Source organism: Oppia nitens, unplaced genomic scaffold (assembly GCF_028296485.1).
Source record: "Oppia nitens isolate AA-2021 unplaced genomic scaffold, nextdenovo-longstitch-racon4-pilon3 scaffold15_pilon_pilon_pilon, whole genome shotgun sequence".
Taxonomy (NCBI): domain Eukaryota; kingdom Metazoa; phylum Arthropoda; class Arachnida; order Sarcoptiformes; family Oppiidae; genus Oppia; species Oppia nitens.
The window spans coordinates 903,209-919,605 of NW_026533194.1; the positions used below are offsets into that span (position 1 = coordinate 903,209).

Genomic DNA, 16,397 nt, shown 5'->3' on the forward strand with positions numbered 1-16,397 from the left:
ACCGAACCAATTGATCGGCATTTAATTCAATTAGATTTATAGTAGAATTTTGTGAATGTTGACCGCAAAAGAAGACCGTCGGTGCATTCAATTGTGTTTTGCTACCCGAATGTCGATACTGTACCGTACATTCACCGACCAATTGATACAATGAAGCRGATGTCGACCAATTGGATTCGTCTAAACAGATRAATACAACGAAAATGTCGTCGAAGTAATTCTTGTCGTAATGATTAGCCGATAGAGAGAACAGTATGTGACCGACCACTTGTTTCTTGTACTCGTATTCATAGATCAAAGCATCGTTKATATCGGCCAATATCATCACCGGTTGATAATCATRAASAGGATTTGGTTGGTCTAACAAATCTTTGGATAGTTGTATTGAATCCAATTCAAGTACTTTTGGGTCATAATCCGATACAAAATACCAGCCGTATATGTATGACTTTAATTGGTCGGTATTTAATGGTTGACAATCATTACGCATGATATGCATATACTGTACGCCTTCGGGTATAATATGAATAGTTTTCCGATAGGGTATGTTTGCGACCAATTTAGTCAAATCAAATTTACCGGCGAATAGATTAACGAGATCTAAACATCCGTCGCACAAGAAATAGGTGTTCTCTTTAAGTAAAGAATTCATATAAATGTTTGAAAAATAGTTTTCGCTGATACAGAGGTAACCATCGTTGCCGACGAGAAACATATATCTATTAGTCAATCGGTGATTCCAATCGGGCATTCTATCAAATTCAATGGTTATCTTTTGATCAATTGGCTGATTGAGTGCCGCGTGTAGACCGATAACTGACTGGTTGTATCCATCCAACAGGTAAGTGATTAAACGAGAACCCGACCGTTTTTTAATTACCGATTTAACAAAACAAATCAAATTTGCCGCATGTGTCGTACAGTTGGCTTTTCGTATGTCTGTACGACTGTTAAAAACAAGGACAGTCCGATTTTCAATCGTATTTTGTTTGGCTTTCATGAGTCCGAGATATAAGCCTGTAGTATAGTCGTCGGGAAGTTCTGGTAGCGGCTGTTGGTTTTGAGTCATCAGTACTGGAAATACTGAATCACGCATCTGATATGTTATAATTTGTGGGGCTATTGATGACAGTGTCGAGGAATCAATAATTATAAGTTGTTTGATGTCTTTTTCGTACCAACATATGACAGATCCATGAATGACCTCATCATTGATTTCCACTTGTTTTGTAATTTGTGTCAATTGATAGAAATAATTGACTGTCGGTTGTCTTTTCTGTACTCCTGGTGTTCCAAACACTTCCGCCACAATAATCGGTTCATTTGTTTTCTGATCTTTTTGTTGAACAGTTGACTGAAACTCTTGATCTCTGAGCCCAATCTGTTCTCTTCCGTAAACCGATCGAAGTGTTTCTTGCTTTCGATATAATAGTTTAGGAATTTTTTCCATTTTTATTGATTGATTGGTTGTTTGTCTCACTTCTTGTGGATCAAACAGTTCTTGTATTTTGTTTATTTTTGTTGTCGTTTACTATTAAATATAAAAAATAAAAAATTAACGATAAAACTGATAAAAATACTGATTAAAAATAATTTTAAAAATAATACTTTAATCACATGAGAAATAATATTGTTTAATACAGTACTTTATTACATATATATTATTATTTATCTATTGAATACTGCATTTAATTTTCACGCGCGGATTGTTTTCATAGTTATAATATTGTAAATACTAGTCAATAAAAGTTAGCGTAAATTTTGAATTCAATATGTGTTTATGTGAGTGTTATATCTTATTTGATAAATATGGATAATAGTACAGTATTTATAACTCAAATATCAGTATTCAAATTTCAGTATATTTTTTATTATTAATAATAATAATTTCTAAAATCAAAATGTGGATTTAATACGAATTTCTAAACTGATTGTTAGTTAATTTTTATATCAGATATTTATTGATATTATTTAACTTCAAATATGATTCATTTATTAAAAATTATCTTTAAAAAAATAAACAAATTATTGAATTCAATATTATTATTATTTGATTTATTTTTATTGATAGTTTTGTGTGACCAAGTATTAGGGACATTGTTTAAGTGGATTAATGTCTAATACATTATACTGTACTTAACACGTGTGAGTACGTGTTCAATAAGTGTCAAATAACACTTATAAGCATATGTTTTAATATACAGTATAATTGCATAATTGTTTTGTCATAATTATAAAATTAAGTATTTTAATATAATATATTAAACTAACTTAACCCATGCACCGGTCAATCTGATCAAACGAAACTATTTAATCTAATCTAAAACACAATTAAAATATTAATAAATTTTTACAACAAAAAAATTTTGAAAATTTTATCATTCGTTCAAAAAATATTTGCAAATAATAAAATATATTTTACATTAATAAATACATTAAGACAACAATGAAAAATAGATTTTTAAAAATMTATAAAAACTTTATCTTTAAAATCAAAATTCAATTAAAAGTCATTTAATTGAATTGTCGAAACAGTTTTGCATCACATCATTAGCTGATCTTAAGACTAAATTTCAGATCGATTTAAAGTTCAAAATCAAATCAACAACAAAACAAAATGGCATACAATAGACCAAATAGAAGTAGAGGTAGATCTAGAGGTAGAGGTCAACGTGGATCGTATCGTCCTCGGCTACAGACATCAAATCAATTCTGGGAACAGTCACAGATTCCATACCAAACCCATCATCTGCCTCCTGAACAACACGGGCCTCCCTTGTATATGGCAGAGGGTGTTCCCACATTACTGGAGATGCAACAGAGAGATCAAATGCTTGCATTACATGGTCCTCCATTGTATATGCCAGAAGTAGGTTTTCCCCCATTTCAGGGACAAGGTATGCCCACATTTCAAGGACAAGGTTTACCCCCATTTCAGGGACAAGGTATGCCCACATTTCAGGGACAAGGTTTACCCTCATTTCAGGGACAAGGTATGCCCCCATTTCAAGGACAAGGTATGCCCACATTTCAAGGACAAGGAATGCCCCCATTTCAGGGACAAGGTATGCCCCCATTTCAAGGACAAGGTATGCCTCCATTTCAGGGACAAGGTATGCCCACATTTCATCAACCGGGTCCCAGTTTTGATCCAAGTAGTTTCGGATATCAGACACCAAATTATCCACAACCGGGTGCTTTTACGTCTCAACCACCTGCATTGGGTGGTTATCCACAGGCATCAGCTGGTTATGGGTCTCAAGGAATGGATGTTTACGGACAGCAGCCACCAGTTAGTTCTGAATCTCCAACATTAGGTCCAAGAGATGAATCTGGACTTCTGAGACCTCTACCGGATCCTACGGCACAAGACCAACGTCGTTACGGCTATCAAAGGACTACTTATATGCTTCCATCTATACCTACTGATCAACCTCCCTGGGTTCCTACAATCGGACAACAATATAGCCCATTTACTGTAGAAGAAGTACAACCGCCACCAATGGAATGGTCGGAACCACCATTCCGTCAATTTGCTCCATTACCAGAAAGTGCATCAAGATATATACGAAGCCAAACACCAAGGCCACCTTCACCACCGGCACAAAGGCCACGTTCGCCGGTACCAAGGCCACGTCTACCGACACCGAGACCACGTATGCCATCATCACCACAAAGAGGAGCTGAGTCGAGACGATCTCCATCACCCCGTCTACGCATTCTAACGCGAGAAAATCGATCGCCGATCACTGATGTTAAGTCCAGAGGAGGACAACAACAACAACAACAACGACGGCAACAACCAGGACGTCGTCATCGTCCAATCAATGAAGTTTGGCCGACTCCTATCCGTCCGGTTAGATCCATTGCTCCAATGCTAACCATACCAGAAGAATCATCGGATCCACAAATCTATAGAAAAGATTTTCGTATGTTTATCGATCAGGACTTGGATACCATACCCGAAGAAAGTGATAGTCAGTAAAACTACGAGTTAGGTGAGAGTCATAACCAAAAAACAAAAAAAGGTAACTAAATGGTAGTCAACTAAAAGGATTATTATTTTATTATTTATAATCTGATTTAGATTTATTTGAATTCAGATTACAAATGAATATCTAAATAAATTTAAGTTTGAAATTAATATGTGTTTTAATGTAATAGTTATATGATATGTGATAAATAAATAAACAACATTCAGAGGATATTTTAATTATAATAATAATAATAATAATAATAACTTCTAAAATMAAAAAATGTTTTTATTTTGTTCAAACAAAATACATGACAAACCCAAATAGACTATACATATGATAAACAGTTTAATACAGTATAAGCATCCAATCATTTAACTCATGGTTTCTTGTATTGCTTTTTAGTTAAGCCGTAATCATTGGGAAATTGTAAACCAAACGTTTGAATAACACGTTGACGTTCAGCCAAATTGACGCCAACATTAAGCCAACCATTGACTGGTGTTGTATTGATAAACGGCAAAAACTTTGTCCGCCAATAGCCAGTGAAAGCAAAAAGTGGATAATATTTTTGAATTGTCTGTCATTTTGATTGATTGATTGATTGTTTGTCTCACTTGTTGTTTAGTTCAAACAGTTCTTGTATTTTGTTTGGTTTGTTTAACTGAATGTTTTCAAGTCGTTTAATAATATATATATAATTGTTAATAATTAGATAATATATAGTTGTTTAATAGTTGTATAAACTAAAAAAATAATCATTTTAAAAAATTTAAAAATCTACTCAATCACATGAGATAATTTCAAACAATAGTATTGTTTATTATTATTATTATTAGAGTTAATTATCCATATATTTATATTATTTATTATCAAATGGTGTGTGTATTGAATCTAAACACTGATTACTGGCTGTAGTCGTTGTCGGCAATGTCAGGTATGCCGAGTGAAACATACAGTTRCTTAACAATATAAAATAAATTCTTTATTCAAAATTTGATGAGGGCTTACAATATAATATTTATATAAAAAATTACTATTAATACAATAATATATAGTATAGTGGTATCCTATACTATAACTAAATGGTTAGGCATTATCGGGTGTATAGTAATAGTGGTATACTATACTATACTTAGTGGACTGTAAGACTGGGTGACTAAGAGCTGGGATGGTAGTCCAACTGAGAGTGATTTGTGTTCACATTTTGTGCTGTATTTATATGTTAACCAAAATGTGAACTTTGTTTCTATAAGTTCTAGAAGTTTTTGTGTGTTTGTTTTTCTCTCTGTATATTTCTATATAATTACAATTTTGTTTATTTGTATTTTAGTGGAAAAGTTTTCTAATTTTATTTTGTATGTTTGTTATCTATATTTAACTTGTATTTACTGGTATAGCATTTGTGTTGTATATGTTGTGTACAGTAAGTATATTGTATATGTATTTATATGCAAAATATAGTATATGTATATAATAGTGTATTAATGTCTATACAGTATATGTATAACATAGTTTGGTATGTGTTATCTATACAGTATATGTATAGTACTGTTTGTATGTGTCAGTATCTGACAGCAACAGTTTGACGGATTTAGTCGTATATATAATATTTGTTTTAATATTTGGTCTAAAATTTCATAACTATATCCAGTTTTGTTTGAGTTTTGAAAGTTTTGAAAATATTAAACTTGATTTTATTACTCAATTAGTGATACTATTAATAAATAACAACTGTATCCCCAAAACATACTCATAAGTCCTCCCAATTGACACAAATAAACTTCGGGATTCACTAACTATACTGAGATCAATATAATACCGAAACACTCATTAGAGCCACAAATCACTGAACAGTTAGCTATGGATATCTTTGGACTATGAAATCGGTTGTACTATTGGTATGTGGATCGGCATATCTGTCATCAGTTTTAGTCAACAATATTCATACTTGTGTTATATTATAATAAAATTATATAATATTTATATAAATTACAAAAATCAAGTTATTGTTATTTAAATTAATACATTTAAATCTACTGTTAATCAAACTTTGAACTTTATGTTATAATTGTTAATAAATAAATTTAAGACTAAAAATAAAATTATATTAAACTATGATATAATAAAATGTTGAATAAAATTTTTAAAAACTGATAATTATTAAATAATTATAATTATTTATATATTTGTATCTTATTTGTATAATAGTATTACAAAAAAACTTAATAAATAAAATAAAACTATGAGAATATTTTTTCTAATTCAATTGTAAACACATTGATAATAATTAAAGTATTTAAAGCATTGTATTTAATATAAAGTAATATTATAAGTATATAAAGTATATGAAAATATTTTATAAAACATTTAAATATTCTCAATTTTAAAAATTTAATCGTTTTTTTATCATAATAAATAAAATCAATAATACCATACATTATAATTACTATATTCTAGTTTATGAATAACTATACTGTATATCAACAATAATAATGTTATAAAAAATAATTTATTTATATTTCCAAAATACCAACAAATCAACAGTAACTTAAACATTATAATCATTTATTTTATCGATTTTTGTTGGTATGTTTAATTAGGTTTATTTTTTAAATTTATTATTATTCAAAATCACTTTTAAAGTTTGTTTATTGAAAGTTTCAAACATAATATATAGTGACTGTATATATAAAGAAATATCCAGTTTATGAGTGGTTTATATACAATCTAGTAGTTGTAAGCGGAGCCATAATTTTCTGGAAATTTGATCCCATATTCCTGAATAGCTCGGTAACGATCGGCCAAATTGACGCCCACATTATGCCAACCGCTTAACGGTGTCGTATTGATTGTCGGCAAAAATTTTAATCGCCAATTGTAAGTGTCACTGAATGCTGGAAACTTTGACGAAACTTTAAGTTTCCATTTAAGCCATTTTTTGTGACTTATCTTTACTAAATTGATACCAATTCTGGATTTATTGATTATATAGCCAATCGATGGTGCAGTTAGTTGTGTGGAAATCCATTTTTTGTTGTACTTTACGAAACATAGGCCAACCAATTGATATAATGTATGGCCAGCTGACCAATTGCTTTCGTTTAAACAGATGAATACAGCAAAAGTGTCGTTGAAATAATTTTTTTCGCAAAGATTGTGCATTAGAGAGAACAGTAAGTGACCGACCAATACATTGTTGTTACGGTATTCATAGAGCAGACAGTCGCTGATATCGGCCAATGCCATCACCGGTTCAATTGGAAATACGGGATTTGTTTGGCCTAACAGATCATTGGATAGTTGTATTGAATCCAATTCAAGTATTTTTATTTCTAAATCCGATACATAGTAAAAGCCGTGAATATATGATGTCAATTGGCCGCTATAGAGTGGCCGGCAATCTTTGCGAATGAGATCTATATATTGTACGCCTTCGGGTATAATAAGACAAATGTTACGATAGGGTATATTTGTTTCCCACTTTCCCAGAGGAACATTAGCTCTGAACACATTATTTAGATTAACGAATCCGTCACAACAAAAATAGGTATTCTCTTTAATCAATGAGTTTTGATATTTGTTTGAATCCCACCTTTCGCTGATACAGAGGTAACCATCGTTGCCGACGAAAAACATATATCGATTGGACAAACGATGAATCCAAGCAGGAATTCGATCAATTTCGATGGTTATCTTGTCTTCCATTGGCTGATTGAGTGCCGCGTGCAGACCGGTCACTGTCTGGTCATAGCCATCCAATATGTAATGAATTACACGATTAGCCGACCGTTTTTCGTCTGCCATTCTCAGAATACAAACCAAATCTGCCGCATATGTCTGACAGTCGACTCGTGTTATATTTGTAGGACTGTCGACAATAAAAACACTCTGAGATTGTGTCTGTTTTTGTTTTTGTTCTGCTGAGATAAGTCCCAAATAGATACCTCTACTGTATTTATCGGGATATTCTTGTAGTGGCTGATGGTTTTGTGTCATCAGTACTGGAAATACTGAATCAATCATCAAATATGTTACTATTTCGGGTACTTGTGATACCAGTGTAGAAGAATCCAAGACTACTAGTTTCGAGTAGTATTTATTGTACCAACAAATCAGAGATCCATGAATGACCTTATCATTGACTTCCACTTGTTTTGTAATTTGTATCAATTGATCGAAATAATTGATTGGCGGTTGTCTTGTCTGTACTCCTGGTGTCCCAAACACTTCCGCCACAATAATCGGTTCATTTGTTTTCAGATCTTTTTGTTGAACAGTTGACTCAAACTCTTGATCTCTGAGCCCAATCTGTTCTCTTCCGTAAACCGATCGAAGTATTCCTGGCTTTCGATGTAATTCTTTTTGAATGTTTGCCATTTTGGTTGATTAGTTTGTGGATCAAACAGTCTGTTTTGTTTATTGAATATTAATAAAAAAAATATTGATATTAAATTTTTGAATTTAAATATCATACTATTAAGACAATCACATGAGATAATTACAAATAATATTGTTTAATATTAATCTATTTTAATACTGTATTTGATTTTCTCGCGCCGATTGTCTAAACTAATTGTTAGATTAAGTTAATCATCAGATGATTGTATGTTCAACTCGTGGCATATTATTTGCATATATATATATATCATTTAACTTATAAATTGCTTTGCAGTCAAATGTATGGTATGTTAGGCAAAGAAATATCGAGAACTCAGTGAAGGTTAAGCAGTGAAGTGTGCGTACAATACATACAATTAAAACGTTAACTTTTCTATACATTTCCATTAAAATTCTGGTTTCACTGCAAAACACTATATAATATTATAAGGCTTACAGTGAAAGCAATGCGAGTATCGATTGAAACTTTTAGTACTCTCTAAAAGCTATATAACAATAATAATACTGTATTTATCATTGAATTTGTGATTATAATTATTGCTATTTTTAAATAATAATGTCTTTGAATCTGTATTTGCCGTATCGCTCAGCTGTTAGACGACGATATCCATCGGATTTGTTTGATTGGCCGCAGAGGTTGTTTGGTTTTGATTTACATGAGTTGGACGACCACTGGAACCGATCAATGAATCAATTGAATCAAATTTCTGGATCATCACAAGTGGCCAACACTGGCGATAAGTTTTCGGTAAAGTTAGATGTCAGTCATTTCAAACCAGAAGAAATTGAAGTCAAAACTATTGGCAATAGTATTCAAATTCATGGCAAACACGAAGAAAGAAGTGATACTCACGGATGGATTGCACGAAAGTTCACCCGACGGTACGCTTTACCCGATGGCAGTAGACCTGAGGAGACGTGATGTCGAATCTTAAGCCGAATGGAGTGCTGACTATTGAGGTCACGAAAGGCCACCAATCAGTGGTGTTGAACGTGTGGTTCCCATCGCTATTACCGAAGAAGATAAACAAACAAAATAAAATATTTTGATCATTGGATTAATTTGACATATAATTTGATAATTATATAATGAATTTTAAAAATGAATTTTATACTATATTATTGATGTATTAATAAAAAATTTTCAAAGATATACACTAAGTACTGATGTACAGTATATCTAATTCAATTATTATCTGTTATTAGTTTTTTTTATTATCTTTTTCACTTTAATTATATACTTGAATTAATGAGAGAAATATTTAAACCATAATATATTTTATTTGACAAACTGAATGACAAATTAAATACTTTATAAAAAAAACTTATGACTATTAAGTGAAAAAAGACTAAAAAAATCAGTTAATACGTGGTTTTCTATACTTTAGGCCGATAGTAGAGCCATAACTTTTAGGAAAAATTAAGTTATAATCTTGAATACATCGGTAACGATCGGCCAAATTGACGCCCACATTGTGCCACTCTCTCAACGGTGTAGTATTGATTATCGGCAAAAATCTTGACCGCCAGTTGTCGATGTGACCGAAGACTGGAATAAGTCCAGTTTGTTTGGCTCTCCATTGTTGTAATTGGGTTTGAGTTAACTTTATGATACCAAGTCTAGGATCATTGCTTATAAATCTAACCGATGCTGAACTAAGTTGATTGGAAATCCACTTTTTGTTGTAACTTACAAAACATTGGCCAACCAATTGATATAATGTATGACCAGCTGACCAATTGGTTTCGTCTAAACACATGAATACAGCAAAAGTTTCGTTGAAATAATTTTTTTCGGAAATATTGTGAATTAATGAGAAGATTATGTGACCGAGTACTACATTGTTGTCACGGTATTCATAGAGCAGACAGTCGCTGATATCGGCCAATGCCATCACCGGTTCAATTGGAAATACGGGATTTGTTTGGCCTAACAGATCATTGGACAGTTGTATTGAATCCAATTCAAGAATTTTTATTTCTAAATCCGATACATAGTAAAAACCGTGTATATATGATGTCAATTGGCCGCAATCGAGTGGCCGGCAATCGTAACGAACGAGATTCATATATTGTACGCCTTCGGGTATAATAAGAAAACTGTTACGATAGGGTATATTTGTTTCCCACTTTCCCAGAGGAACATTAGCTTTGAACACATTATTTAGATTAAAGAATCCGTGACAACACAAATAGGTGTTCTCTTTAATCAATGAGTTTTGACTTTTGTTTGAATCCCACTGCTCACTGATACAGAGGTAACCATCGTTGCCGACGAGAAACATATATCGATTAGACAAACGGTGATTCCAAGCAGGGATTCGATCTAATTCTGTTGTTATCTTTTGATCCATTGGCTGATTGAGTGCCGCGTACAGACCGGTCACTGTCTGGTCATAGCCATCCAATATAAAACGAATTATACGATTACCCGACCGTTTTTCTGCTGCCATTCTCACAATACAAACCAAATCTGCCGCATATGTCTGACAGTCGACTAGTGTTGTATTTGTAGGACTGTCAACAATAAAGACACTCTGAGATTGTCTATGTTTTTGTTTGTCTGACATAAGTCCCAAATAGAAACCTCTACTGTAACCATCGGGAAATACTGGTAGTGGCTGATGGTTTTGTGTCATAAGTACTGGGAATACCGAATCAACCATCAAATATGTTACCATTTCGGGTACTTGTGATACCAGTGTCGAGGAATCCAAGAGTATGAGTCTCGAGTAGTATTTATTGTACCAACAAATGAGAGATCCATGAATGACATCATCATTGACTTCTACTTGTCCTGTAATTTGTATCAATTGATCGAAATAATTGATTGTCGGTTGTCTTTTCTGTACTCCTGGTGTTCCAAACACTTCCGCCACAATAATCGGTTCATTTGTTTTCAGATCTTTTTGTTGAACAGTTGACTCAAATTCTTGATCTCTGAGCCCATTCTGTTCTCTTCCGTAAACCGATCGAAGTATTCCTGGCTTTCGATGTAATACTTTTTGAATGTTTGCCATTTTGATTGATTAGTTGTATGTTTGTGTCACTTCTTGTGGATCAAACTGTTTGTTTTGTTTATTGAATGTTTGTTATTGTATTGAATACTGTTTTAAAAAAATACTGATTTGTTATTTGAATTTAAATACTATACTATTAAGACAATCACTTGAGATAATCACACAAATAATATTGTTTAGTATTAATTTATTTTAATACAACATTAGAAGCATTTCTCGCGCCTATTGTCTAAACTAATTGTTAGATTAATTTAATCATCAGATGATTGTATGTTTAGTTGCATATTATTTGCATATATTTATTGATATCATTTAACTTATAAATAATAATATATTTTCTTATAATCTCTTAGCATTGAGTTTTTTTTAAAACAAAATAACTTAAATATTATTATCATTTATTTGTATCTATTTTTGTTTTATTATTTATCACTTTTAAAATTTTATTACTGAAAGTTTCAAATGAAACCCAATTAGTTATTGATTTGTATTTGACTGATAGAAAACATTTCTATTGTAATAATCAGTTTACTAATAAGTGATTTAGCTATAAGTAAACAATTGGTTTCGTCTAAACAGATGAAGTATCAGCAAAAGTATCGTTAAAATAATTTCTTTCGCAAAGATTGTCCATTAGAGAGAACAGTATGATATGTGACCGACCAATACATTGTTGTCCATAGAGTAGATAGTCGTTAATATATCGCTCAATGCCATCACCGGTTCAATTGGAAATACAGGGATTTGTTTGGCTTAACTGATCATTTGGACAGTTGTATTCAATTGAAATTATAGTATTCATTAGTTTTTTTTTAATATTTAACATTTCTTTAAACCTGATTTACATTATAAAATTAAATCTCAAAATAAAATCAAAAAGTAATCAAATAAAAAGTAATTTTCTTAAATAAATTAATAATTGTTAACCGCATAGTAAACAATATTTTGTAGTTAATATAATCATATATATACAGTATATATATATATTAAATACATATTCAGTTTATATCTATGTTTATCTATATGTGTGTTAAATGTAATAAATAAAAAAGGTAGCTATAATTGTGTTTTAAAAAAAACTTTCCTTATAATTAATATTTTTAATTTTATTAAACATATTTATCATTTTTACGAATAAAAATATTTCATAATTAATAATAACTAAAAAAAATTTATTAAAACAAATATTGAAACAAAACAAACTAATAATAATAATAATAATTTCTAAAATCAAAATTATAATTTACAACTAAAATACATGACAAACCAACATAAACTAAACATATGATATGTATACTAATCAGTGAACCCGTGGTTTCTTTTCTACCCATTGACTTACGCCGTAATCTTTGGGAAATTGTAAACCAATCGATTGAATAACTCGTTGACGTTCAGCCAAATTGACGCCAACATTACGCCAGCCGTTAACTGGTGTTGTATTGATAATCGGCAAAAAAAATTTCCGCCAAATATCATATAAAGCAAAATCTGTAAATCTTTTAGAGGTTAGCCGCCATCGGTTCAATTGGTCGTCAGTTAATTTAATAAGATTCCATTTTTCAGAATAAAAGTCGATTTTCGGTGCATCCAATTGTATTGGAATCCACTCTTTCTGATACTTTACCGAACATTCGCCGACCATTTGATACAATGCATAGTCGGTCGACCAATTGGTTTCGTCTAAACAGATAAATACACTGAAAGTGTCTCTGAATAATTTTTTTTCGTAATGGTTTGACGATAGAGAGAACAGTATGTGACCGACCACTTGACTGTTGAACTGGTATTCATAGATCAAAGCATCGTTGATATCTGCCAATACCATTACCGGTTGATAATCATTAACTGGATCTGATTGGCCTGACAGATCATTGGACAGTTGTATTGGATCCAATGATAGTACTTTTGTATCAAATTCAGGTAGATAGTACCATCCTAATATGTATGACTTCAATTGGCCGCAATCGAGTTCACGACAATCGTTACAATTGATTGATATATATTGTATGCCTTCCGGTATAATATTAATAGACTTACTGTAGGATTTGCTACACTTGGATATCCATACTCTCAGATCGAGTTTAACTCCGAAGACATTTACAAGATCTATGATTCCGTCGCACAAGAAATAGGTGTTCTCTTTAAGCAGAGTATTGTAATATATGGTTGAAGACCAGCATTCATTGATACAGAGATAGCCATCGTTGCCGACGATAAACATAAATCTATTACTCAATCGGTGATTCCAATCGGGTATTCTATCAATTTCGATGGTTAGCTTTTGATCGATTGGCTGATTGAGTGGCGCGTGTATACCGCTTACCAACTGGTTATAGCCATCTATCAGGCATTTTATAAGACGAGGACCCGATCGTTTTGGTTTTACCGATTGAACAAAACAAACCAAATCTGCCGCATATGTCGAACAGTCGACTTTTGGTATGTCTTTACGACTGTTATATATAAGGACAGTTCGATTTTCAATGGTTTTAGTTTTAGATTTTATCAGTACGAGATATATTCCACCTTTAGTGAAGTCTTCGGGAAAATATAGTAGCGGCTGATGGAGTCTTTTAGAGTTTTGAGTCAGCAGTACTGGAAATACTGAATCACGCATCTGATATATTTGATGTATATGTGCCGGGAGTGTCGTCGAATCAATGATTATAAGTTTTTTATTGTCCTTTTCGTACCAACATATGACAGACTCGTGAACGAACTGAGAACTGAATTCTATTTGTCCTGTAATTTGTATCAATTGATCGAAATAATTGATTGGCGGTTGTCTTGTCTGTACTCCTGGTGTTCCAAACACTTCCGCCACAATAATCGGTTCGTTTGTTTGAAGATTTCTTTGTTGAACAGTTGACTGAAACTCTTGATCTCTGAGCCCAATCTCTTCTCTTCCGTAAACCGATCGAAGTATTCTTGGGTTTCGATGTAATAGTTTTGGAATGTTTGCCATTTTTATTGATTGATTAGTTGTTTGTTTGTCTCACTTCTTGTGGATCAAACAGTTTGTTTTGTTTATTTTTATTGTTCAGTTTTTATTTGTCGTTTATATTAACTAAATACTGATAAAAAAATACTGATTTGTTATTTGAACTAAAATACTACTACTATTAAGACAATCACATGAGATAATCACACAAATAATATTGTTTAGTATTAATCTATTTTATTACTGCATTTGATTTTCTCGCGCCGATTGTCTAAACTAATTGTTAGATTAAGTTAATCATCAGATGATTGTATGTTTAACTCGTGGCATACTATTTTCATATATAAATATTATTATTTAACTTATAAATGATCAAACAAATCAACTTTAATATTATTATCATTTATTTGATCTATTTTTGTTGATTTGTTTTATTATTATGTTTTTAAATTTATTATTATTCAAAATCACTTTTAAAATTTTATTACTGAAAGTTTCAAATGAAATCCAATTACTTATTGATTTGTATTGACTGAATAAAAACATTGCATTGATTTCTATTGTAAATACTCTAATAATCACTAAATAACTAAATAATAGTTATACTGTGAATACTGTATAATACTGTATATATTTTTAAATAAATGTTTATAAATATAACAAAAATTAAAAAGTAAATGTTATAAAATGCAAAGTACTGATGTTTTTGAGTTTTCAATTTTTGAGTATTTCAGTAATTATCAGTTTTTTGTATTATCTTTTTCACTTTAATTATACAATTGATTTAATGATACAAATATATAAACTGATATATAATTTATTTGACAAAATAAATGGCAAACTAAATAAAATATATAATATACTGATTGAGACTATTAACTGAAAAAAAGACAAGACATCCAGTTAATGATTGGTTTCTATACTTGAGCTGTAGAGCTATAAGTGGAGCCATAATTTTTAGGAAAGTTTAAGCCATAATCTTGAATACATCGGTAACGATTGGCCAAAATGACGCCAATATTTTGCCAACCACTCAACGGTGTCGTATATATACGCATATAAACAATATAGACACTCTGATATTGTGACTGATTTTGTGTTTTTTCATATGAGATAAGTCCCAAATAGATACCTATAGTGTAGTCATCGGGATATTCTTGTAGTGGCTGATGATCTTTTGTCATCAGTACTGGAAATACTGAATCAACCATCAAATATGTTACCATTTCGGGTATTTGTGATACAAGTGTCGAGGAATCCAAGAGTATGACTTTCGAGTAGTATTTATTGTACCAACAAATCAGAGATCCATGAATAACCTCATCATTGACTTCTACTTGTCCTGTAATTTGTATCAATTGATCGAAATAATTGATTGGCGGTTGTCTTCTTTGTACTCCTTCTGTTCCAAACACTTCCACCACAATAATCGGTTCATTTGTTTTCAGATCTTTTTGTTGAACAGTTAACTCAAACTCTTGATCTCTGAGCCCAATCTGTTCTCTTCCGTAAACCGATCGAAGTATTCCTGGCTTTCTATGTAATACTTTTTGAATTTCTGCCATTTTTATTGTTTGCTGTTTGTCTTATTTTATCTTATATTTTTTTTTATTCAAATTATGACTATAACTAATATAAAACGTGAGAAAAAACAATAGTTGTACTTAATTTGCTATTAATGATGCTATTTATGTCATTTGATTTTCACGCACTTGTCAGTTGTGATATCAATTAATTAATTTATTGTGTAAATTATATGTATTTTCTTGATTTTAAAAATAAAAAATATTAGTAATAAATTAATTGTTAACCGTATAGTAATACACAATATCTAATAACATTTTAGCAATTATTACAATTTAATCAAAAATATAGTAAATTCATGGCAAACACGAAGAAGTGATAGTCACAAATGGTTTGTACGAGAGTTTACCCGTCGGTACGCTTTTTTCTGTAAACCTGAGGTCGAGTCTTAAGCCGAATGGTTTGCTGACTATTTGAGGCCACGAAAGAACAGTTGCCACCAATCAGTGGTGTTGAACGTGTGGTTCCCATCGCTAT

At 31.4% G+C, this 16,397-nt stretch overlaps 2 protein-coding genes across 2 annotated transcripts; both read left to right on the forward strand.

Annotated features, from left to right (window-relative positions):
* The first annotated feature begins 2,494 nt into the window (after positions 1 to 2,494).
* LOC128964101 (uncharacterized) lies at positions 2,495 to 4,050 on the forward strand. Its single transcript, XM_054310662.1, has one exon. The coding sequence runs from the start codon at positions 2,618 to 2,620 to the stop codon at positions 3,983 to 3,985; it is 1,368 nt and encodes a 455-aa protein (XP_054166637.1). The 5' UTR covers positions 2,495 to 2,617; the 3' UTR covers positions 3,986 to 4,050.
* A 4,881-nt stretch (positions 4,051 to 8,931) lies between these two features.
* On the forward strand, positions 8,932 to 9,297 carry LOC128964914 (alpha-crystallin A chain-like). Its single transcript, XM_054311570.1, has one exon. It carries the CDS (start codon positions 8,932 to 8,934, stop codon positions 9,295 to 9,297), a length of 366 nt encoding a protein of 121 aa, XP_054167545.1.
* The last annotated feature ends 7,100 nt before the right edge of the window (positions 9,298 to 16,397 follow it).

Coding starts and splice junctions, on each gene's coding strand:
- LOC128964101 (XM_054310662.1), top strand. CDS start 2,618: ATGGCATACAATAGACCAAATAGAAGTAGAGGTAGATCTAGAGGTAGA.
- LOC128964914 (XM_054311570.1), top strand. CDS start 8,932: ATGTCTTTGAATCTGTATTTGCCGTATCGCTCAGCTGTTAGACGACGA.